This window comes from Podarcis raffonei, chromosome 13, assembly GCF_027172205.1.
Source record: "Podarcis raffonei isolate rPodRaf1 chromosome 13, rPodRaf1.pri, whole genome shotgun sequence".
Lineage (NCBI taxonomy): Eukaryota > Metazoa > Chordata > Lepidosauria > Squamata > Lacertidae > Podarcis > Podarcis raffonei.
In genome coordinates, this window is record NC_070614.1 from 47,280,013 (window position 1) to 47,306,735 (window position 26,723).

At 40.7% G+C, this 26,723-nt stretch overlaps 2 protein-coding genes and 1 pseudogene across 2 annotated transcripts; 2 read left to right on the forward strand and 1 right to left on the reverse strand.

Annotated features, from left to right (window-relative positions):
- Positions 1-3,122: 3,122 nt before the first annotated feature.
- Positions 3,123-8,691, reverse strand: LOC128399152 (vomeronasal type-2 receptor 26-like). The gene is made up of 5 exons (XM_053360407.1): positions 8,401-8,691; positions 6,973-7,836; positions 6,413-6,640; positions 4,678-4,739; positions 3,123-4,011 (listed from the first exon to the last, which is right to left on the reverse strand). Exons 1-5 carry the CDS (start codon positions 8,689-8,691, stop codon positions 3,123-3,125), a joined length of 2,334 nt encoding a protein of 777 aa, XP_053216382.1.
- Positions 8,692-13,836: 5,145 nt separating this feature from the next.
- On the forward strand, positions 13,837-21,498 carry LOC128399153 (vomeronasal type-2 receptor 26-like). The gene is made up of 5 exons (XM_053360408.1): positions 13,837-13,991; positions 15,140-15,431; positions 18,482-18,709; positions 19,030-19,156; positions 20,597-21,498. The coding sequence occupies exons 1-5, from the start codon at positions 13,837-13,839 to the stop codon at positions 21,496-21,498; spliced, it is 1,704 nt and encodes a 567-aa protein (XP_053216383.1).
- Positions 21,499-21,960: 462 nt separating this feature from the next.
- Positions 21,961-26,369, forward strand: LOC128399155 (uncharacterized; annotated as a pseudogene).
- The last annotated feature ends 354 nt before the right edge of the window (positions 26,370-26,723 follow it).

The following is a 26,723-nucleotide window of genomic DNA, read 5'->3' on the forward strand; positions in this document are numbered from 1 at the left end:
ACACTAACGCAGTAATAAGAAGATGATTTGAATCCCCCTTTGGATCTTGAAGTATGGGTTCCCCCAACAAAATTTAAAAATTTGGCTTTGTTTAAGAGATGGCATTTGACAAACATTTTTCCCTCTTTGCTGTGCCCTTATCTACATGTTTATTTAATTCCCAATCTAAACTTTCTGAAACCTCATTTGATCATATCATTCCATTTATGTTAAAGAGCAGTTCACCACCACCCCTAAAAAGGGCACTGGACATGTTCAAAAAAGAAGCCTGTGTTGCTTTTCTAACCTGATATGGATAGATAAATCCATCACTGTAAAGAGCTATGTGCATTGTGTGGTAGCAAAGAAGGATGTTTTTGCAAAGAGCAGACACGCCTCCAGTTCTACATTGCCAAGTGTTTCTGCTAGTCCTTTTATCCTAATGAGTATGTAAATCTTCAGAGAAAGCTTCCTCTTTAAAGCAGTCAGGCACCCTCCCTTTGCCTGCATGCTTGGGTCAACATTTCACACAGGGAAAATGATAGCTTTGCTTAAGCTTGTTTTCTTTTCAGCAGCCTTTTGAGGTAAATCCATCCTTTCTGTTGAAGAAAGCTAGTACATGATGGGTGTTAAAGACATACACCAGGTCTCTTAAAATGCCTTTCTTTCTAGGTGTCCAGTCAGAGGTCCAGCTGGTGTAGTCTGGAGGGGATGTGAAAAGGCCTGGGGAGTCCCTCCGCCTCTCCTGTCGAGCCTCTGGGTTCACCTTCAGCAGCAAATGGATGCACTGGGGAAGACAGGCTCAGGGAAAGGGCCTGGAATGGGTTGCAAGTATAAATGCAGGTTCATCTGACATTCGCTACTTGGATAAAGTGAAGGGACGATTCACCATCTCCAGGGACAATTCCAACAGCCTCCTCTATCTGCAAATGAACAGCCTTAAACCTGAGGACACGGCTGTGTATTACTGTGTAGCAGACATACACAGTGTGAGGAAGTAAATCTGAACCCAGGCAAAAACCTTCCTTTGCCTGCAGCTGCCCTCTGAATTGATTCAGAATCAATAAATTGATTAAAAGTATTCAGGTAATTCAGACTGATACATTTCTGTGCATGTCACAAGGAACACACAAAGGGAGAGTCATGGTGCAAAGAACTAAAAATGCCATCAACCATGACTAACATAAAATGGTGCTTGAAGTATCACTGGTGATTTCATCTGTAATCATTTCCCCATATTTTCCTCAGACATTTCCATCTGAACCAACTTTGTCTGAGCCCCTTGAGACCTGGATGCCTTGAGAGACATCTCTCTAGTTCTTCAGCCCATGAGTAATAATTCATGGAGGAGGAATCCATGACACAATTGACTTCTCTCTTAATCTAGGTGTTCTATAGAGTGGAGTCATTAAAATAAAACAATCATAGATAGTGATTATGCAATACACGAGGAACTCCCTGCCTTGTTGAGCTCAAGCAGGCTCCTGTACTCTTTTCTCCACCTGCTAAAAACAGGACCAGCGGCTTTTACAGCTTCTGAAATAAAAATATATTAGAACAATCGGTCAAAGGAGGAAATTTATTTTATTTTTTAAAAAATACGTACCTACAATTTGAAATTGGATAACTGGGCAGCATCAGCTGTGAAGGCCAAAGCCTTTGCCAATGTAATGTAGGAATCATTTTCTAGACCATGGTCTGCCAGTAGGTTCTTAACACATGCAAAGACAGCCTGACAAACAAACCATGGAGGCCAGCACAGGCAAAAACTCCCAAGCATGAGGCTTTATGTTAAGGGTAAGTCAGACCTGCATTCTCCAATTCCTGGAATGGCATATTACCAATCTGTGAGGCACAGCCCTGGAGAGCAGACCATGAGCAGGACCATCAGTTAGGAGAACTTTCAGGAGCAGATAGTAAAAAGTTTGAGCTATGCCGCTAGAAATCAGATGCCTAGAAATGTAATGGTGTCAGACTCCTACTGCCTGCCTGCTTGTGTATTGGGCTCAGCAAGTCCCTATATTATTCCCCTTTGACACCTGGCACAGAAAGGAAGACCAAATGGGAGCCACTATTTTGTTGTTGTTGTTTAGTTGTTTAGTTGTGTCCGACTCTTCGTGACCCCATGGACCAGAGCACGCCAGGCACTCCTGTCTTCCACTGCCTCCCGCAGTTTGGTCAGACTCATGTTTGTAGCTTCGAGAACGCTGCCCAACCATCTCGTCCTCTGTCATCCCCTTCTTCTTGTGCCCTCAATCTTTCCCAACATCAGGGCCTTTTCCAGGGAGTCTTCTCTTCTCATGAGGTGGCCAAAGTATTGGAGCCTCAGCTTCACGATCGGTCCTTCCAGTGAGCACTCAGGGCTGATTTCCTTGAGAATGGATAGGTTTGCAGTCTTCTTGCAGTCCATGGGACTCTCAAGAGTTTCCTCCAGCACCATAATTCAAAAGCATCAATTCTTCGGCGATCAGCCTTCTATTTTAATTCATTCTAATGAATGAATTCTAATGAATGAATTAAATTCTATTTTAATTCATTCTAAATCCAAATAAGGTGACCACATAAGGTAATGAAGCAGAGCAACATTACACACTCGACATTGATTATTATTGTGATTCTCAGTAATATAAAAGTATCCTCAATTATTCCCAGAATGCATGTTGTAATAATAGACAGTGATCTGTACACTTTTACTGATTCATAGCTGACTTTATTATTTGAATCCATGTAGCTTTAAAGCCTCCAAGACCTTTACTAAACAATAAGTAGACACATGCACAACCGCTTTACAATCATAGGACTCAGCTACATTAGTGAAGAAACAGCAATTTGAATGCACTATAAACATGCAATACCAGATGGCGCCAGAGAGCAGGAAATTTTAAAACACAATTTCCATAGAGATTTTTTTCTTTAGTTTTAGTTTAATGATCCAATTTATTTACGGTGTTTCTTTTCTTGTGTTTAGATCCACCCATAGACTCACATGTCACATTTTTAACATCATTAAGCAACTTAACTTAGATAGTATATTATTATTATTATTATTATTATTATTATTAATCATTTATGTATACCCCGACCACCTGGAATATTATTGTTAATAATACAAAAGCAATAAAATATCAAATATTAAAAATTCCCTAAAATTCCCTCCGAATTAGTTGTTCTCTGTTGTTCAGCTGGGGCTTGAGCACAATGATGTAGCATTTAGGGGTGAAGATGCAGCCCAGTAACCCAGCACTGGAGGACAAGATGGAGAAGATCTCCACAGCCACCATGTATTTCCCTCTTGTGCTCAGGTAGGTTGGAACAAAAGACAACCATACACTGCAAAAGACTAACATGCTGAAGGTGATGAACTTGGCTTCATTAAAACTATCTGGTAACTTGCGGGCTAGAAATGCCACAGTGAAACTGGAAATGGCCAAGAAGCCCATGAAACCCAAGACACAGTAAAACATGGTGACTGACCCTTCATTACATTGCAATAGGATTTCTCCAGTTACTGAGTGCATGTCTAAATCAGGGAAAGGAGGAGAGGTTGCCAACCACAAGGTGCAAATACTTGCTTGAATGAGCGAACAGGAAAGAACAACAGACTGTCCCTGTTTTTTCCCCATCCACTTCCTCATGCTAGATCCTGGCTTTGTGGCCATGAAAGCTATCACTACAGTGATGGTTTTGGCCAATACACAAGAAACAGCCACTGAGAAGATGATGCCAAACACTGTTTGTCGGAGAAGGCAGGTCACTTTTCCAGGTTTGCCGAGGAAAAACAATGATGAGACGAAGCAGAGCAGGAGCGATATGAGGAGGGTATAGGTGAGGCCTCGGTTGTTGGCTTTGACAATGGGTGTATCCCTGCGCTTAATGAAAATTGCTAGCACCAAGACTGCAATAATGGAAAGAAAAACAGCAGCGAAGGCTAAAGTGATTCCTAAAGGTTCTTCATAAGAAAGAAAGGTTAAAACTTTTGGCATACATTCATCTTTGTCCTTACTTGGAAATTTCTCTTCTGGGCAGTCATATCTAAAAAAAAAGTAAATTTATCATTCAGTATTATCTGTTACATATGGACTGTTCTCCACTCTACCTCTCATACATCAGTTATAAGCCATATAATTTTTGCTTGAAGGTTCCAGCCATATCTAAAAATTGAAAATTTCTCATTTCAGTATCTATTACCTATGTGGGGAATAAATAATAATAATAATAATAATAATAATAATAATAATAATAATAATAATAATAATTCCAATGCTACTCTCTGGACTCAATCCTGAAGATAGGAATGGCACCACTGTAATAAAGTGCACGTAATTCTCACTCCCCAGAGAGCTGATCCAGGAGGATACCATGGTTGATGGTATCAAAAGCAGATGAAAGATCAAGAAACAGGAGCAAGGTCACATTCCCCTTTCCTACTCTCAGCAGAAGTGATCCATCAGGGCAAACAAGGCTGACTCAGTTCCATTGCCAAGCCTGAACCCAGAATAGAATGGCTATAGATAAGCTACTACATTCCCTAAAAGGGGGGTATCTGAAATATTATCATTTTAGGGTCCTCCAACAATACAACTGGACAGCAGAGGAGGGGTGCAGTAAGCAAATGAGCACACCTCTGGATGAGCCTCTCAAGTTGAACATGGATTGATTCATGTTCTATTATGTAACATGGAACCAAAGTTTGGTTACCCGTGGAAGTAATTGGGAGATACATTCCCTTCTGCCTTCTGCATATACTGATGTTGATTTAGCTAATCAAATTTCCACTTGTGAATAGAAATCTTATATAACTTTTTCAATTTGCTTTGTGTGGTGGAAACATTGGGGTACTGCATAACCTACCCATCTTATTGGAAATCTTCCCTTCTGGACATGGAGTACAATCATAGCAGCAAAATTTCTCCCCTTCCTTCCTTTTCTTCTGGTTACCAGGATAGCAGTAGTCATTACACAAGGACATGGGCATCACCTATCCATAACCATGAAAGGCGTTACAAAGGGAAATTCAGTTAGATAGACAGAGATATACATCTGTTGTTTATCTTGGCTGATACCTTAGATGTTTTAAGCACCTAGCTGTACTTAACTGGGCAGGCAAGAAAACACCTCTGGGAATACCAGTAGTTGAGCCAGCAGAGAACTCACAAAGACTGAGTCACAAAGTTATTTGAATATACAGTGGTACCTCGGGATGCGAACGGGATCCATTCCGGAGCCCTGTTTGTATCCTGAAAGGAACGTAAGATGCGACAATGCGTCTGTGCGTGTGCGGGTCGCGTTTTGCCGCTTCCGCGCATGTGTGTGACATCATTTTGAGCTTCTGTACATGCGCGAGCGGCAAAACCTGGAAGTAACACACTCCATTACTTCCAGGTTGCCGCGGAGCACAACCTGAAAGTGCTCAACCTGAAGCACATTCAACCCAAGGTATGAGTGTAATGAGTTAGTCACTATTGTTTCAATTTCCTCATGTGCATACAGAGGAGATAGCAAAGACGATGAGCTAATATGAAACCAATACTATTATATATGTGTTTGTGTAGTTCATATATATCTAGTTCTCTCTCTCTCTCTCTCTCTCTCTCTCTCTCTCTCTCTCTCTCACACACACACACACACACACATGAATGAACTATAAAGGGTATAGACCCTTCTGAAAGTTGCTACATTGTATTTGGATGTGAATATACTACTATGGGGACGCGGGTGGCGCTGTGGGTAAAACCTCAGTGCCTAGGACTTGCCGATCGCATGGTCGGCGGTTCGAATCCCTGCGGCGGGGTGAGCTCCCGTCGTTCGATCCCAGCTCCTGCCCACCTAGCAGTTCGAAAGCACCCCCAAGTGCAAGTAGATAAATAGGTACCGCTTTATAGCGGGAAGGTAATGGTATTTCCGTGCACTGCGCTGGTGCTGGCTCGCCAGAGCAGCTTCGTCACGCTGGCCACATGACCCGGAAGTGTCTTTGGACAGCTCTGGCTCCCGGCCTCTTAAGCGAGATGAGCACGCAACCCCAGAGTCGGACATGACTGGCCCGTACGGGCAGGGGTACCTTTACCTTTACCTTTATACTACTATCAATCACTGCTATACTAAAATTTAAGCTTTCCCCACCTATGGAAACTAATCACCGGGGGGAAACAAATCAAAGGGGGGGGAATGAAAAAAGTGAAAATGAACCAAGAAATCCCTTCTCCAAGTAATGTTTGTGCTGGTGCAAAGTTATCTCTGTGACCAGAGCTTTTTCAAAAGATTCAGACATAGTTGCCACATCAATCTTTGTCCAAAAGCATAAAGTGTTCTATCAGCATTATTATTCTCATGACGTGATTGGCCAGAATACTGCCTGGAAAAGCAGCAAGGGAATCCTAGGCTATAAGGACATTGAATGCAGCACCTTCCAGCTCATCTGTACCACAATTCATACCTGGTTGAAACCACTGTGCCAAACAATTAGATCTTCATGAATGATGAGTTCTTCTCCTTCAGGAGCCTCTGGGTCAATCCAACCAATTTTCGCTTTCTGGAAAGAGTTGTTTGGAAATATGACCATATTTATGATGTCAAAGCCACCTCCCATTTCCCATTTGTCATTAAAGGAAATGGTTTCACCAGCTGAGTTGTTAAATGAAATCTTGTGAAGAACATGATAGAGCTAAGATAGAAGGAATACAAAAAAGAATGTGGCATGTAAACAAATTGGAGAGTTCATCTTATGTCAGGTAGTGCCTTCAAAAGTTGTTGGACTACAATTCTCATGAAGCATTCAGCTTGACTAAATGTCAGGGATTATGGGAATTCATTCTGCATTGCATATTCAGACTCCAGTGACTTAAACCACCACCACCACCACCTATAAAATACATTCAGCCAATACAATATCCAACTCCATATCCTCAGTGACTAATGCAGGTGAAAGCTAAATATAGCCGCACATTGTACTTATTTGGCTACTGAAATAAAAATACTTCTTTGTAGGGACATTACCTGCCAAGGCTGAACATCTTCAAGTTCAATACTGAAACCTTTCCCATTGGCTCTCTGTTTGGATCGGGAAGAGCCCATAACATACAAAGCATATGCAACAGCATAAACACCATTATAGATACTATAGCTGTGTCCTGTCATGAGCAGTTCAAAGTGTGGCCCAGAAAGACTCTCCAGCCTCTCCTCCCCAGTACATATTCCATCAATATCCATTGTGGCATTGGGATTAGGAGCCACACAGTCAAAGGCTTGCTCCCAAAAGTCCTTCAGAAAACCATCTATCTGGGGCCCATAAGGTTTTATGGTCTGAATAAATTCCGTAAACCCTGCAATCTCTTTGGCGTGGATTGTAAAGGAAATTGCACCTTGGAACATCTGAAGACCCCAGCCCTTTTGAATGCCAGTCAATATGAAATCTATCTGGGTTGTCGTAATCCACACCTTTCTGAGTGATGTATTCTCCTTCATTCCAGTGTCTCGTATAAATATAATAGTTCTCAGCCATGATATAGTCAATGATTCTCCATATATAATAAAGGTAGTCACGTTATTATTTGTGTAATGTACATAAACCTTTGTGGCTATATTACCAAGTTCCTCCAAGCTATCCCAGTGGGCTATTTGTGGTATTCTTTCTGTGAATGCTGAACAGATCACATACTGGGAAAATAATGGCTCCAGCGTCTGTAAGAAATGTTCGCCACTGCTATTATCAACTGGAAGAAGCCCAACCCATGTCCATTTGAAATATTGGAGTAACCGGATAATCCCCATATACTGCTGAGTTTCATTTGGGACGAGGCGAAAAAAGGATGGCCCTTGAGTGATATGATTCTCTTGTGGGGCAAATGAGCCATATGTGAGCTGAAAGAAAATGGACAGATATTGCAAGGAAAATTTAGGAGTGACTATGTTTCTGATTATACAACTAATATATCTTGAAACAGTCTGGAAACCTAGAGTTACAGATAACACTTGAAGTCGAATTTCCCAAGGATATAGAATGTATTGTTATTATAATAAATTAATTATTTGATTTATTGGTTGCTTTGTTACGAAGGTAACTCAAAATGTATTCCATTATATAAACAAACATGTTCATTAAAACCACCATAAAAGAAAAACAAAGCTAAAAAGCAACATTGGTGGTGGGGTTTTAAAAAGAAGAAAGCAGGATTAAAACATCCCACCCACTAATGGAAGCCACAGATAATTAAGAGCCAAAGGCTTTGCATAAATAAATGTTAAATAACAATTGAAGACTAAATACAATACAATGGGTAAATTTAGAAGGATTTTTCTTTTTCTTTTGGTCAATCCCTGCTTTTGTCAACTCCCTCCTTTTGAACTACAAAATAAAGCTTAGCATAAGAAAGAAGAGCCTAAATCACTCTCACACAAATTTAAATATACAGAGAGAATTCCTACCTGCGGAACCTTATAGGAACCTATAATATCTGCCATGAGGTTAGAGGTATCAGAGCCAAGTCCGCCAATGATAGCCATGAGGTTTTTCTGTCTGTCACACTGGTAGTTGGGGACAAATCTATGTGATTTGAAGAGCACCTCCAAAGTGGTATGATAAGTCATCCTTGCATCGTAGTAGCTATCATAGATATGGAATCCAAGTGTGACATTAGGTAGGATCTTAGGATTCTCGTTGATTTCATTCACCGCAAATGCCAAGGCAAGGATGTGCTGGTAGAATTTTGTTATCATTCTGCATATAGAGGTAGAATTCAGTCATCCCTTTCTGTATTAAGGATGATTACTGCTGTCATGTCACATTGAATTTTGTGTTAGAGTGACATGGATTCTAACAAAAACATTTTGGTTCCACCAGGGTGGGGGAGGAATCCATTGTTCAACTTTCAGTAATTTTCTCTTTGAATAAATACATTTGGTTATATTTTGTATTAGAGCAACTTATATTGTAATAAAATTTTTATTCAGCTCATGTGATTGAGCTTGGGTTTCTTTCAGTGCCAAGCAAAAACTTTTAGAAATGGGTTAGGGGTTTTAAATGTACCGTATATCTTTCTCCTGTTGGTTTCAATGTATCTATATGGGAGTGGGGGCTGTCTGTGTGCTTGTTGGGTTGCCCTGTATAAAATAAAGTGACATATACCAATTCAATGAAGAAGAAGAAGAAGAAGAAGAAGAAGAAGAAGAAGAAGAAGAAGAGGAAGAAGAAGAAGAAAAAGAAGAAGAATTAGAAGAATTAGAAGAAAGTGATTTATGGTGATTTATGATGCACCACAGGGACGCGGGTGGCGCTGTGGGTAAAAGCCTCAGCGCCTAGGACTTGCCGATTGAAAGGTCGGCGGTTCGAATCCCCGCAGCGGGGTGCGCTCCTGTCGCTCGGTCCCAGCGCCTGCCAACCTAGCAGTTCGAAAGCACCCCCGAGTGCAAGTAGATAAATAGGGACCGCTTACTAGCGGGAAGGTAAACGGCATTCCGTGTGCTGCGCTGGCTCGCCAGATGCAGCTTGTCACTCTGGCCACGTGGCCCGGAAGTGTCTGCAGACAGCGCTGGCTCCCGGCCTCTAGAGTGAGATGAGCGCACAACCCTAGAGTCTGTCAAGACTGGCCCGTACGGGCAGGGGTACCTTTACTTTTACCTATGATGCACCACAATGATACTATTTTTGGTCTGTATTTCAATATCCAGAATACATTATGAGTTATGAAGGAGCAAGATCTGAAGTTGACAATTTCATGAACAAAATCAAGTAAAATGCCAAGGTGCTGAAAAGTTGAAAAATGACAAGAACATCATGCATATGAGATAGCACAAATCAAGTAATCTAACATACCTCTCCTTGTAAAATGATGCAGTGGAAGAACTACAATAAAATAGAGGAAAATGCAGAATCTGACCATGAATGAGAATTTTTTAGGTAAGGCAAACTAAACGCACTATTGGAGCTCTCTTATGAATGCAGCAATACAAGTGCAACTTTAAGTTAAGGAGTAAGTTGTTTTTCCTGCAGACAAGGTGTGCATCTGCCTACATGGAAATTTGGTCAAATTAAAGAAAAATGCAATCTCTTAACCCAAACCTCATGTCACATTACACAATGGAAAGAGGTATCACTGCAAAAAAAGAATAAAAGAATAACACAATGGAAAAGAATTTGGATGTGATTGGGGTTGGCAACACCTACCCTTTTTTGGGGGGGGGGATTCTGTCACTTAGAGAGATTTGTATGTGTGTGACCAGCTTCAGAACATGCAGAACAAAAAAAAGCAATTCCTTACTCTGGAACATCAAACAGGTTCTGAGAAAGATGCTCCTTGAAGGACAATTCATGAGGATGGTAAACTATCTGAGAAACAACTGCACCAATGAAAAGAGCTCCTGGCTGCAACCACTCATGTGGAACAGTGTGGGGGTCATACACAGGACACTCCAGAGTATGGACTTTGGACACCATAGCAGTCAGCAAAGGTAGGAGCATCAGAATGCAAAGCATCCTGTCAGCAAAGCTTCTCTCTAGATTGAGACTCTGCTCTGTTCATCAGCAGACACTGCCAGATTTAACAGACTACATTGGTTGGTAGCTAATTCTCGCAATACCTCTCTTAAGAGAAATAGATTGGTCATGCCTTTGAGATACAAATACATGCCTTGAATACTAGTAGATATTTTCAAAAGCCTTTGGGAGTTGGGGCAGGTGAACAAATAATAAGGGTTTCCATGATCCCAGTGGTCCATAATTGGTACTTTGGCATTTGGCACCTGAGTGACATTCCTCCCCCCCCCCCGCCCACCTCATAGTCAATATGTTAGTTCTTTTTCCAGATCTGCTAATAAGTGTCCACTGTTCCTTGTGGCACAAAGAGCAGCAGGTGGCATGGATATCCCCGTAGGAATTGAACACCAGGAAGGAACAGTGTTCGACAGTGATACTCAAAAATGTTTAAGCTGTTATTCTTCAAGTGTAGGACTGTGGAGCTGGCTCCAGCGAGGCCTGAGAAAGCCCTTTTTGGTGCTGAGCTAGGCTCCCAGAGAAGCTATACTTCTGGGAAGCTCCTTATGCCTCTCTCATAGTTACTCAGCAGTTAAGGCAGAAAGGAATAAGAGCCTTTAAAATGCTTATGCATCCCGATGCTGGCACAGAGCCTTTCTCTGTTGCGGTGCTTCTCTGCTCTACAGCAGTTGAGGCAGGAAGCTCAGCCCTTTGCTGTCCATCTGAAAAGTGCTGCAGCTGCCCTCCGCACAATCCAGCTGAAAAAAAGCCCTGGTTCCTTCTATATTTTTGTTGAATTGTCTCTGACAGTGTGTGCAATTTTGTGTTTCAGTTTTGGGGTATCATGTACTGGGCTTTTCCCCACCAGCCAGAATGCACCAGATCACAGTTCCATCACCTCTCCCCATGTGACATCTCTGTCTCATGAGAAGACCATCTCCAGAGAGCCTTCAGCAGCAGATTGTAAAAAGTTTGAGCTATGCTGCTAAGAAAGTTTAGTCTCCAGGAAACGCACAAAGTCAAATTCCTGAGAACAGGAAGCTGAACTTTATGTCTCTCAGAGAACCCTTGTTAACCAAGAACCCAGACATTCTTCTTGAAATCAGATGCCTAGAATGGTGTCAGACTCCTACTGCCTGCCTGCCTATGTATTGGGCTCAGCAAGTCCCTATGTTATTCCCCTTTGACACCTGGTAAAGAAAGGAAGACCAAATGGGATCCACTACAGTGGTACCTCGGGTTAAAGACGCTTCAGGTTACAGACCTCCAGAACGAATTAAGTTCTTAATCCGAGGTACCGCTGTATTTTAATTCATTCTAAATCTGCATAAGGTAATCTCACAGCAGAGCAACACTACACATTCAACATTGATTATTATTGTGATTCTCAGAGATATAAAAGAATCCTCACTTATTCCCAGAATGCATGTTGTAATAATAGACAGCGATCTGTACACTTTTATTGATTCATAGCTGACTTTATTATTTAAATCCAAGTAGCTTTAAAGCCTCCACAATCTTTACTAAACACTTAGTGCAACTGTTATACATAGGACTCAGCTACATTAGTAAAGAAACAGCAATTTGAATGCACTATAAACATGCAACACCAGATAGCACCAGAGAGCAGGAAATTATAAAACACTATTTTCCATAGAGAATTTTTTATTTGGTTATAATGATCTAAATTGCGACTTATTTACAGTGGTCGTCCCCCCCAGTATTTAGATCCACCCATAGACTCATATGTCACATTTTTACCATTGTTAAGCAACTGCAATTACTACTACCACTACTACTATTTTAGTTATTCCATTCATGTACCACCCATTATCCAAAGATCCCATTCATTGTGCAAAAGTCAGCTGCTGACAATACATAATGTACCTTTTCTGGGATCTTTCTTTCTTTCTTTCTTTCTTTCTTTCTTTTTCTTTTTTCTTTCTTTTTTTGAGGCAGGGCCCTCGTCTACTCATCAAAACAAAATCAATACTTTAGGAACCTCTGTACCTTGCTAACACAGTCATAGAGTAGCAGAAAACAACAACAAGGCCGAGGGAGCCAGTGTATAGCTTCCGGGTCATGTGGCCAGCATGACTAAGCCACTTCTGGCGAACCAGAACAGTGCAAGGAAATGCCGTTCACCTTCCCGCCAGAGTGGTACCTATTTATCTACTTGCACTTTGATGTGCTTTCGAACTGCTAGGTTGGCAGAAGCAGGGACTGAGCAATGGAAGCTCACCCCATCATGGGGACTCAAACCACGACCTCCCGATCAGCAAGCCCTAGGCTCTGTGGTTTAGACCACAGTGCCACCCGCGTCCAAAGCATGACAGGTAGTTTGGTGTAATTCTCCAAAAGGGGGAATTCTGGGGGTATGGTAAGGGCAGGACCAGGGTGGGGCGACCTTCACTGTGGCCTAAGCCAGTTTTCCAAAGGCTTGTTTCCCCTCTGCCAGGCCGATGCAGAGCATCAAAAAGCTTTGGGTTTTGTGAAACTTTAAGCTGCCTTAATTTACACTGGCTTGCTTTATGCCAGCTTCTTGTGTGTAGGAGTGGTTCCTATGAGTGCAATTCTATCACAATTGACCTGGGAGTATTCCTCATTGAATGCAATACTTCTGAATAGACATGGGTAGAGTCAAGTGAAGTGAATTGGTACGTCCAGGGATTGTGTACTCATGGGGGTGGTAGATGGTTGAAGGAGCGCCCTGGGTGGGAAACAGGGAAATGTCAGTCTCCCAGGGTGAGAGGTTGGGAGGAGAAAGGCAGAATTCCAGGTGAAAGCTGGAAGGGGCTGCTGCCTTCTGTGGGATGTGGGGGCTGATAATTGCCTTTAGGAGAAAACTCCCTACTCTGTATTTTGCTGTATTTTTAAATATCATTATCTTGTGGAAAATTATAATAAAATATTATAATAAAAAATAAGGCGTGCAAAGAACTAAGATTTGCTATTGTGGGGAGTCACTTCAATGGCATGTGATGAAGAATAATTATCTCTCGGGAAATATTGAAATCACTATAATTTGTTCATCTGCCAAAAGCTTGAACAGTTTTTCCAAAATACAATAAAAAATTTCTAACCAAGCAAGTTTAGAAGTGGTAATAAATAACTCCCTGTGCCATAGACCGCTGGGAGAAAGGGCAAGAGGCAGGTAGGGTCTGCCTCAACTTGAAATTATAATGTTGACAATGTCTGCTATAGCTCAAAGCATTTGTTTCCCAGGGATACTGAAGGCTGAGTGAGGTACAAACCAATGTGGTTTGCTTAAGTCAAGCAGTTACTGAAAATGAGCAGAGGAGAGTCTGTGTTAAGGGCAAGGCTTTGCTGACTGGATGGTTCTGTTTATGTTCCTGCTTCTGCTGCCTCACACAGTGTACAAAGTGGCTAGTATGGTGTGCCCCACAAATGAACCCGTCACTGTTCCCCATGAGTGGCACCAGCCAGGAGGCCTCATTATTGGTGGAATTGCTTCTCAGATCATTTACCATTCTCTGGAAATTGACTTCAAAGAACGTCCTTCTCAGAAACTGTTTCAAAATCCAGAGTAGGGAATTGCAATTTTCTCCCACCCCTCTACACGTTTTGTCATTGGCATGATCACAAAGAAATGTTTAAGTAGGACACACCCACACACCACACACAATTACAACAAATTTTCTCATGCTGATAAGTTTTTAGGGAAAGCAAAATAATTTAAATGAAGACTTGAAGGAATCTGCACAAGCAACTACAAAAATATATCTGTGAATAGTTTTGTTTTTGTTTGTTTCTTATTTTTTATATATATATTTTTTAAAAAAAGCCCAGTGATGAATGTGGTGAGGTACATTTTGAGGGTGTCAAATTCATTTTAAATACCTGATAATAGCAAAAAAAATTAAGCCCAGTCCCATTTTATTGATAGGCACACAATGTTCTTGAGGCTGGAGGTGATTCCTCTTCTCGTAAGACACTTCATTTAGGTTGTCATTTCTTTTTTCTTTTTTCTTTAGTTTTTTATTTCTACTTTTCAAATATATACATGTCATTAGTTTTACAATCAATTTAACATTTCAAGATTTGACTTCCACCCCCCCTTTCTGCAGTTCCTTAAATTTATTTTTAAAATATCTTTTGCATATCCAGGTTCATTTAACTTGCTCATTTAATTATCTACTGTAAAAATATACGTGTATAAAACTGCAGGTTATTACAATAATCCTGCTAATGTTTATATCTGTTTACAATTTATCTGTAAATATTCAATAAACCATTTCCATTCTTTTATTTTTTTCAAAATTGGTATCTTGATTTCTTATTCTTCAGGTAAGTTTCACCATTTCTGCATATTCCATAAGTCTTTGTATCCATTCTTCCTTTGCTGGGACTTCTGCTTCTTTCCACTTTGGGGCAAGTAACATTCTTGCTGCTGCAGTAGCTTACATAAATAATTTTCTATACAATTTAGAAAGTTCTGACCCTATAATTCCCAAAAGAAATTGGGCAATTAGGTTGCAATTCCTGTGAAACTCAAAACCACATCTAGGTTTCCACATTTTTCTTTATTTATTCTGACAGTTGGCAGAACAAAGTCCTATGCAGAGCAGAAATAAAAGGATATGCTTATTATAATTGAAGTAAGAAACACAGAGAAATTTCTGGTATGGTGATATAACAACTTCAGGCATTGTAATAAATGCCTTCTCTTTGCAGAATGATAACGAAATTTTACCAGCACATCCTTTCTTTGGCATTTGCTGTGGATGAGATCAACAAGAACCCCACACTCTTGCCCAATGTCACACTTGGCTTCCACATCTATGACAGCTACTATGATGCAATGGCAACTTATCGTACCACCTTAGAACTCCTCTTCAAGTCACATAAATTTGTTCCCAATTACAGATGTGACACAAGGAAAAATGTCATAGCTGTCATTGGTGGTCTTGGCTCTGATATTTCTTCCTTAATGGCAGACATTTTAGGTTTCTATAAGATTCCACAGGTAGGAATTCTCTCTGTCTCTGTCTGTCTGTCTGTCTGTCTGTCTATGCATGTGTGTTCTAAAGCTCTGTTTGGGGACTGTATAGCAAGATGAATTGAAGTGATTTATGGGCCATCACCCGTTTACTTAAAGCACAACAAACCAAGATTTTTCAGGGCTGTCATTCTGCACTATATTCTATATCTCTGCACTATATTCCTTATTTAATTCTAGGTTTCTCTAGATTTAAGCCCTAAAGATAGCCAAGAACAGGGATTTCCTGTTTAAGTTGCAAAAAAAAAAGAGCTGGAAACATAGGCCCCATTATTTCCTGTAAATTAGCTGCCAGGTGTACAGTGCTAGCAGCAGCAGTAATGTTTTTGTTGCGAGTCTCTACAGCATACTGAGCAACACATTTAGGATGAGAACACACAACAACAAGAAGAAAAAAACAACAAGAAGAAGCAGATATGCACTTATTAAAGTGAGATGGAAGAAATATGAGAAGTATAAGTGATGCAAGTTCAAGAACAGAGAGAGGGAATGTAGAGAATGACAAAGTTGCAATTAGACTTGAAAGCAAAATAATGCCATTTGAGGCAAGTTATCAGAAGTGTCTTGGGCTTTCTGAAGGACTTGTGAGGCATCTTCTCTAAAACAGAGTTGAATTTTGACTCTGAACATCCCCAAGCTTCCATGATATGCTGCCCACCACTTAAAGCAAATAATCTGTAACAGTTCAAGATGCAGTATTTTTTAAAAATCTGCTCTGCTTCAATAAAAACTTCCAGAGCACTTCAGAACTCTGCAGGCCTGTAAAAGCTAGACCACAAATATCCAACCAGTGTTACAAAATATACAAGCCAGAAAACATATCAACCAGCTTACCTCTTAACTTGTTTAAGGTAAGGAGGAGACAGCCCCCTGCTTCAACTGCTCCATAAGAGTTTATAAAGCAAATCCCATTTCCTCCAATAGCACCTGGATCTATTTTTGTTTAATGTGGCATGCTAATCCAATGTGCAGGGTCTCCTGTATATGGAATTTCCATGCCATTTGGCTAAAAATAGGGGGAGAGAATTATAACCTTTTTTTCAATTCTACATTATAGTGGAAGGGCAAACACAGACCTTCGCATCAAACACAGTGGCTTGGAACAGATCAAAATGGAGAGAGCAACGGAAAACTCAGAAACATTGTTAATATTTATTTGTTTGTTTGTTTTAAGCACAGTTACAGATATTAGGAGATTTTGGAGCACACACACACACACAGTTGTAGTAAATTACACTCTTCTGAGCCCAGCTTCGGCTGGGGAGGGCGGGATATAAATAAAATTATTTATTATTATTATTATTATTATTATTATTATTATTATTATTATTATTATTTTGTCATGCTGTGAGAAATTGCATGGTTCAGAAAGAGGGAATAATAGGAATGACAATTAAAAAAACCCAGAAATTGGATCATATCCTGATAACCAGGAAAAGAAAAATTCCAGCAGAAGCACTGTTCCCTTTAACTTCCAGCAGAACCACAAATTGCTTCAATAAATCTTTGTTGCATGAGCAAAAAAATGTACAAAAAACCATTCATTCTTCCTAACTTTTCTCCAGAAACAACTACAGGTGTGCACATGTAAATTAGTTCTAGTTTTATTGCTGCTTTTATATTTGGTTTTAACTTTTTTTTTTTTTTTGCTGTTGCTGTTGCTCTTTTTTAGCCTGTAAATCACTTCGAAACACTTCACTGTAAAAACTGGTGAATAAATGTCATTGATGATGATGATGATATTTGATAATAATTTTCTTTTAGCTTACGTATGGCTCATTTCCCCACAAGGATATGCTTATCAGTCAGTTTCCCTCCCTTTATTGCATGGTTCCAAATGAAAGACTTCAATATATGGGGATTGTCCAGTTACTTCAGTATTTTGGATGGACGTGGGTAGGACTTATTCCTGTGGATAACAACAGTGGGGAACTTTTCTTACAGACCCTGGAGCCTTTGCTTTCCCAGCACGGAATCTGTTCAGCCTTCACACAAAGAATCCCACAAATTTCTCATTTTGATAACTTGGATAAACTAACTGATATAGTCGCAAATCTTCATCTACGTTTCGCAGATAATAATGTGAATGCACTTCTTGTTTATGGAGAATCATTAACGATTTCATGGCTCAAAACTATTGTTCTTTTGCATGTTTTTCAAAAAACAGAAAATGCATCATTTAGCAAGGTGTGGATTACGACAACCCAGATTGATTTCATATTAACAGGCTTTCAAAGGGGGTTGGGATTCCAGCAGTTTCATGGTGCCATTTCCTTTGCAATTCACTCAAAAGAGCTTTTGGGATTCCAAGAATTTCTTCAGCACATAAGACCCTATGGGATGCAGAAAGATGCTTTTCTCAATGACTTTTGGGAGCAAGCATTTGACTGTGAACTTCAAGATCCCAGTGAGGCAATGGAGGTTGTTGGGGCATGTACTGGGGAGGAAAAGATGGAGAATCTTCCTGCACCCTCTTATGAAGTGTCCATGACTGGCCAAAGCTATAGTATCTACAATGGGGTTTATGCTGTGGCTCATGCATTGCATGCAATGGTCTCTTCTCAATCCTGCCAAAGAGGGTTCATTTCAAGGGTTAACCAACTGGTTCTTCAAGATCTGCAGCCTTGGCAGGTAATGTCTCCACATTAGATTTTTTTTTTATCAGTGAGCAGATCAGTATGAATTGAGAAAAATCCACTCCATTTCTACTCCATTAAAAATTGATGAGATGGGATTGTATATATTATGCATGGAACTGATTTACTGGCTTACATTTCCCCACAATAACTGTAGCCTGAAAATACAATGCATTATATATCCCCCTATTACCTAACTCTTGGTCATTCAGAGTGGGGTTGGTGACAAAGGTAGGCAACAATCTGGAGGACAACAAATTTGCTATGCCTGCCTTAAACCATAATAGTCGGTAAAAAATGAATTCTCTCATTTGTTTCAACCCCCCCCCCATTTGTTTCCCTCCTTTCAAGTGCCTTCATTTCTTTCTCTCTTTCAATTAGCTCCATCCTTTTCTTCAAGGCAATTCCTTTAACAATTCAGCTGGAGAAACTGTGTCCTTTAATGATAAGCGGGAAACAGAGGGTGGATTTGACATCATGAATATTATAGTATTTCCAAATAAGTCCTACCAGAAAGTGAAAGTTGGTAGGATGGATCCCAATGCACCTGAAGGAAGAGAATTAATCATTAATGAATATATAATTGTGTGGTACGAAGATTTAAACAAGGTATGGATTCTGCTATGGCCAGATTAAGGACAAACTATCTCAATTGGCACAGCAGCATTCTAAAGTGAGGGTTGCCACATTACTTGTTTAGCAGGGATTTTTGTGTATTCTAGGTATTTTAGCTGGTGTCCATCTGCACCATTGTCACCCCTGATGCTCAGATTTCTCTAGCCCTTGTGCCACCCAGGAGACAGTGCAAAAAGTCTTAAAACATTGGCAGTCCATATCGCTTCTCCACAGAAAACTGAAATGAATCTATCCATGTATCCATCAATGTACTGTACTTTTCCAATTGTAATTCCTTTCATGTCTATGGATAGACTCTCCCCCTTTCCGTGTGCAATGACCACTGCCAGCCTGGTAGTCAGAAGAAAAGGAAGGAAGCAGAAAAGTTTTGCTGCTACGATTGCATTCCTTGTGCAGAAGGGATGATTTCAAACAAGAAGGGTAATACACTTTCTCTCTTTTTTCAACAGTGCAAATATTTATTCCTTTGATTTGAATATTATCATCTAGGTAGTAAGTTATTAAGGGTAGACATGGATAATTACTTTTGAGGCAATAGGTAAAATGAATGAATGAGACTCATTCATGCATTGCTATAAGAATCAATGAATAGGAGAGTGAATGGATATCAAATATTATATACAAATCCATTATTTCATTTCTACTTTCCAATAAACGCAAACACATGCAGCAGACCATTGCCTTGCTATCCCACTTAAAGTAATAGAAACACTTATATGAGGCACACATTATAATATTGCCTCCAAAGTAGACATCCAATATGCCTAATATGTGTCCAGTCTAATGCCCAGTGTCAGGATTGCAGGAAGACTTCAAGTGTTACTGTAGTAGCTAATTTAATAAGACAAAAGTTAAAAAAAGGATATTTGCATCTGGATCTCTATTTGAAATGAATGGGAAAGTTAGCCATATGAGGGATAAACTTCTGATGGTCAATTCCCTTCATGGTTACAGATAACCTGTACATTCCATGTGAAAGCATGAATGTTATAAGCAAATCATTTAATACATAATCATGCTATCTTGCATCCCTGCTTGCAGTGGCATAAAAATATTCCTTCATGACTATAGAGCATGAGAAGGTGATATCTACTGAAAAAAATACAGCAGAACTAAAACAGGTGATAAAAATATAGATCGTGATGATAGTAATCTTAACTGAATGGTTTTTTAAAAGAAATAACAATTATTTCATAATTAATTGCAAAAATATGTATGTACCACCCTCTTGCATTCCCGCAGCGTGGTGTACAGCAACATTAAAACATTTAAAAACAATACAAAACAATTATTAAAGGTAAAGGTAACCCTGACCATTAGGTCCAGTCGTGGACGACTCTGGGGTTGCGTCGCTCATCTCTCTCTGTAGGTGGGAGGGCCAGCATTTATCCACAGACAGTTTCCAGGTCATGTGGCCAGCATGACTAAGGCGCTTCTGGCGAACCACAGCAGCACACGAAAATGCCATTTACCTTTCCGCCAGAGCGGTACCTATTTATCTACTTGCAGGTGATTGCCTATTCATGGACATTCTAAACAACTGCATAGGCCCATTGGAATAAAGGGAATTCTAAGCTGTCCTGCTTAATGGGACCTCACTGAATGCCCAACATCTGGCTGAGGCCAGTCAAGCCTCTATAACATACTGGGGAAATGAAGAGTGGAAATATTACATATGCATATTACATTATTTCTGCATTGCAGGGGGGTTGGGCAAGATTTCACTCAGGGTCCCTTCCAACTCTACAATTTTGTGATCCAATGAAACAATATAATCTCAATATGGGAGGCAGAGAAGAGAACAGTGTGTAGTTTAACATGTGACTTGGCACTAAAAGGTGGTTTCTTTCTATTCTTCAGATGTGGCTGACTGCTTCCAGTGCCCAGAAGATGAATTTCCAAACAAGGACAGAACTGAATGCATCACTAAAGTTATAAGTTTTCTGTCTTTTGATGAACCCTTAGGGATCACTTTGACCTCAGTTGCTCTCTTTTTTTGCCTGATCACAGCCATAGTGCTAGGAATTTTTATTAGGCACAAAGACACACCCATTGTCAAGGCCAATAACAGGGACCTCACTTACGCACTCCTGGTCTCCCTCCTGCTCTGCTTCCACTCTTCTTTACTGTTCCTCGGACAACCAGGGAAGGTCTCCTGCCTCCTCCGACAACCCACTTTTGGCACCATCTTCTCAGTGGCTGTTTCATGTGTGCTGGCAAAAACCATCACCGTAGTTCTAGCTTTCATGGCCACCAAACCTGGGTCCAGCATGAGGAAATGGGTGGGGAAAGGACTATCCAATTCTATTGTCCTTTGTTTTGCTCTTATTCAAGCATGTATTTGTATTGTGTGGTTAGCAACCTCTCCCCCATTCCCTGATTTCGACCTTCACTCAGCAACTGAAGAAATCATTCTGCAATGTAATGAAGGGTCAGTTGCCATGTTTTACTGTGTCCTTGGTTACATGGGCCTCTTGGCCATTGCCAGCTTCACTGTGGCATTCCTAGCCCGCAAGTTACCGGATAGTTTTAATGAAGCAAAGTTCATTACATTCAGCATGTTGGCCTTCTGCAGTGTGTGGGTGTCCTTTGTTCCAACTTATATGAGCACAAAAGGAAAAAACATGGTGGCTGTGGAGATCTTCTCTATCTTGGCCTCTAGCGCTGGGTTATTGGGTTGCATCTTCTCCCCTAAATGTTACATTATTGTGCTGAAGCCTGAATTGAACAACAGGGAGCAAATAGTAAGGAGAAAGATGTAAAGAATCTGTCTGGCTTTTCTATTGATACATTGCTGCCTCTGTAGTAAAAAGGTTTCATCAGCAAATGGGCTACTGCAACATAAATTACATAGGAGACAAGTCCTAGGGACTGAAGTCCCTTCAGTACCCCCATTAAATATTTGAGGGGGGCAGGGCCCCCCAAAGGAAATGGGCATTGCCATTCTAATGTTGTGTGCATGTCAGTTCTTGTGATCAATTATGTGGGACGGTGCTAATCTCTCCCCGAATATTTTATTCAAGTTGGTACCCCCTTGTTAATTAGATCTTCAGCATTGTATCTGTTTCACAGTTTAAATATTTATCTATATCACATCCTTCCAGTGCCTCAGCTTGGCTAAGAAGAATTAAAATGAAGCATAAAGTACAATAAAATAAAATAAAATAAAACTACCTGAATTTTTATTATTATTATTTGTGACAGTTGTATACGTAAGGTGCATAATGAAAGTGCCAGCAAAATGTTCCTGGGGAGAGTATTCAGCAAGTGAAGAGCCACTGCAGAAAAACGCCATTCTTGTGTTGCCACTCCCTGGTCCTCATGTGGAGGAGGCATATGAAGAAGGGCCTCAGGTGATGAATACAAGGTCCAGGAAGGTTCGTATGTGGAGAGGTGATCCTTGAAGTATTGCAGTCCTGAGCCAAATTCTGCACCAGTTGCAGCCCTAAATATAACATCTTGCACTAATCTAACCTAGTAGATACCAGAGCACAGACAACAGGTTAGGCTACCCCTGTCCAGATATGGGTACAGCTCAGCCACCAGTTGATGATGGAAGGCACTCCATGCCACCTAGAACTAAAGCAACAGGAAAGGATCCAGAACTATCCTCAAGCTGTGTTCCTGCTCCTTCAGAGGGAATGTAACTCTGTCAAGAGCAGGCAACCTCCCATCCATCCAGTCTTGGGAAGTGCCCACTAGCACTACCTCCTTCTTATAAGGATTGAGTTTCAGGTTGTTGGTTCTTATCCATCCAGTCCATTACCAAGGCAAGACAGAGGTCCAGCACATCCACTGCTACACCTGCAGATGTAAACGAGAAGTTGAGTTTGCCAAAGTCCATTCTGTGATTTCAGAGGTTGACATTCTTTAGAGTTATCAGTAAAGTATTTTATAAAACGATGCCATATTTCAACAAAATTGTCCATAATATTTGTATTATGGAATGCATGTAATCTCCCCGTTATTTTTTTCTGATAGACCATATATGCTGTTTCCAATCAGAGATACAGATATTTTCCTACGCTTTCCAATTCTGTGCCACTAATTGGTGTGCTGTACCGGGGAAAAATGGTATGCACCTCCTCTGAAAAGCCAAACAATCATTTCTTCAGACACTTCCAAGAACAAGTTCTCCCTCCAGCTGAACTCCCTGACAGCTGCCGACATTGCTGTGTATATCTGTGCCTGAGAACCACACTGTGAGACAACGTCAATTGGGGATATGTACAAAAAGAGGAAATTCAATCCAAACACAAATCTCTGGCTCTACTCTGTGCCACCTCCAACACAGAGGAATTTATACCCATCATGCAAAGAGAGAAAGCAGATATCTTTAACGTTCAGGCCTATTCAGCATGAATGAATGAAACCTTATATGGCCTGCAATCAGTTTGGTACTTTAATACTGTCCTTCTCTACATCCACTGGTGGAGGAAAGTGGGGGTGGGAGAGCTCACCAACCCTGGCACCATCGGGGAGGGGAGTATCATCACAGCCGCCCCCCGGACACGCGCCACTCACACCCCCACCGCTCCAGGCGCCATGCCCCTGCAGCAATACACCACACCCCCAGGACGCACGTCAGCCACGCTCCCACCTGCCTTCTGCCCCCAGTGTCAGAGCATGCAGCTTCACCACTGTATACATCAGCAGATTAATGCAAAGCCAATACTTTTTTCACTTTCTCTCAAAACTCTCAAAACCTTTCACCTCACATAGCCTTCCCACTATGCCAGTATTCATTGCACTGGCTGCTTCCTCCTTTGGTGTGTTGGGATTTATAGTCTATTGTGCCACTAGAACTGTATCCCAGATGATAACCAGTGGCTTCTGTTTCTATTTAAATTATTTCTTCTTTTTCCACTTCCAGTTCCAGATGTACTTTCCCAGATAGTTCTGACCCAGTCGTCGGAACCAGTATTGGAAAAACCTGGAGAATCCCATAAATGAACCTGTAGTACCTCTGGGTTTGAGATTTACAGCAACACTATGTGGCAGATGAGAGAAACCTGGTGAAGGTCTAGAATTCATTATTCAGTATAATAATGTTTGGAGCAAATATAACACCTATGTAGTCTGAGGGCGATTCACAGCCTCAGAAAGCAGCCCCAACTTCTATCTGCAGATGAACAAAATGGAAGAAGGAAATACAGCCATGTATTACTGTGCAAGAGACACAGTGAGAGAGATTCGATTAGACCTCAGAAAAAAACCTCATCACTAAATGAGATTTAGCAAAGACCTACCAGAGGGGGCAGAAGAGAACCACAAATGAGACAAGCAGATATAACAAGGAAGGATATTATAGAAAAGCTATTAAGAACAGCTGCTATTCTTCGGCCCATTCCAACATGATGTGTGGCTCCAGGGTCATTCTGATCACTATGAATTCTCTGACAAACTCATTTTAGGGGAAATGAATACAAAATGCCAATTGTTCAAATGTGAAATCTTGTGCAGTTGATTATTATTATTATTATCATTGGAAAGAGCATAGAATATTCTTCTGACAGTGAGACATACTGGAAATATTATTATTTGTCTATCCTGAATTCCAGGAGCTCGGATGCACTTAGGTGATGGAATTTGAAGAAAGTATCAGGAAATTTCAGGAGGGATTTCCTGTTCCTGTGAAAGTTCTGGCTGTGTTCAACTTTACTGGCTGAAACACAAGCTGGATAGAAGAGCCTTAGCCTAGAATAGAACTTGAACTGCAATCCTAGAAAGTGATATTATAAAGCCTGTTTTATGTGAAACCCTGAAAGGTAATTGAATGGACTTTTCTTTTTGAAGTAAAAACAGAGTTCACATTAAAATGTAGCTTAGAAAATGGTTCAGAATGTAAGGCAGATATCCAGATCATGATTTCTTGAAAGTTATGTTCTTCATAATCTATAATACTGACTTTACAGTAAAAATGTGTGTTTACATATTGAAAACACGCTTGGAAGGTAAAGCAGGCCAACCCTGACCTGTGCCCAGTTTACCACAGTCTCTTTATATAACATAGCTTACTATTGGAAGAACACATGCAAATCACTCAAGAAGGCTGGAGGCGGTCTTGAGGAACCCTCTGTCCCCTCAATATAAACTCCTGACTTTTTTCCAGGCCCAAACCCTCCTTTTTCCTGCCTCACTAGGGCAGTTCTTTGTTAACACCATGAGGTTTCTGCTGTTGTTTTCTTTGGTGGCCTTTCAAAAATGTAAGTGTATATTCTATGGGAAGTTCAAAAATATAGGTTGATTTCATGCAGTGATTAGATGATGTTCAGTAGATGATGCTCAATTCATTATAGTTATCTCTTTCAAGGGGTCCTTTCCGATGTTCAGCTCGTATCTTCTGGTCCAGGAACAGTGAGGCCTGGAGAGAACCTTCGTCTGCTCTGTAAAGTTACTGGTGTCTCCATCACTGATTCAAATTCTGTTTGGAACTGGATCCGTCAGCCTTCTGGCAAAGTTCTGGAGTGGATTGCAAGAATATACTCCCATGATGGGGGGGAAATGGTTTGCTGCTTCTCTTCAGAGTCGTGTGACCATTTCTTCAGACAACTCCAAGAATGAGTTTTCCCTCCAACTGAACTCCCTGACAGCTGCTGACACCGCTGTGTATTTCTGTGCCCGAGAACCACACAGTGAGACAAGGCCGATTGGGCATTTGTACAAAAAAGAGGAAATTCAGTCTCAACACAAGTTTCTGTCTCTACTCCGTGCCACCTCCAACACAGAAAAATTTATACCCATCTTGCAAAGAGAGAAAGCAGATGTCTTTAACATTCAGGCCTATTCAGGATGAATGAATGAAACCTTATCTTGGCTGCAGTCAGTTTGGTATATTAATACTGTCCTCCTCTACATCAGCAGATTTATCCAAAGCTAATACTTTCCCCCCTTCCTACCTCAACTCTCAAAACTCTCAAAACCTTCACCTCACACAGCCTTCCAGCTATGCCAGTATTCATTGCACTGGCTGCTTCCTCCTCTAGTATGTTGGGATTTATATTCTATTGCACCACTAGCATTGTATCCCAGGTGATAACCATTGGCTTCTGTTTCTATTTAAATTATTTCTTCTCCCCCTCCTTCCAGTTCCAGATGCACTTTTCCAGATAGTTCTGACCCAGTCTTTGGAACCAGAATTGAAAATACATGGAGAATCCCATAAATGCACCTGTAGCACCTCTGGATTTGATATTTACAGCAACACTATGTGGCTGGTCAGACAGAAACCTGGTGAAGGTCTGGAATTCATTATTTGACATAATAATGTTGGAAGCAAATATGACACCTCTGCAGTCTGAGGGCGATTCACGGCCTCAAAAACAGCCCAAACTTCTATCTGAAGATGAACAACCTGGAAGAAGGAAATACAACCATGTATTACTGTGCAAGAGATGCAGTGAGAAAGATCCGATTAGACCTCAGCGGGGGAAAGCTCATCACTAAATGAACTTTAGCAAAGACCTACCAGAGGGGGCAGAAGATAACCACAAATGAGACAAGCAGATATAACAAGGAAGGAGATTATAGAGGAGCTATTAAAAACTGTTGCTATTCTTTGGCCCATTCCAACATGACGTGTGGCTCCAGGGTCATTCTGATCACTATGAATTCTCTGGCAGACTCATTTTAGGGGAAATGAATACAGAAATGCCAATTATTCAAATGTGAAATCTTGTGCAGTTGATTATTATTATTATCATTGGAAAGAGCATAGAATGTTCTTCTTACAGTGCGACATACTGGAAATATTGTGATTTGTCTATCCTGAATTCCAGGAACATGGACGCAGGCTTAGGTGATGGAATTTGAAGAAAGCATCAGGAAATTTCAGAAGGGATTTCATCTTCCTGTGAAAGTTCTGGCTGTGTTCAACTATACCGGCTGAAACACAGGCAGAATAGAAGAGCCTTATCCTTCAATTCATTCAGAGTAGACTGAAATCCTGGAAAGTGATATTATAAAGCCTGTTTTATGTGAAACACTG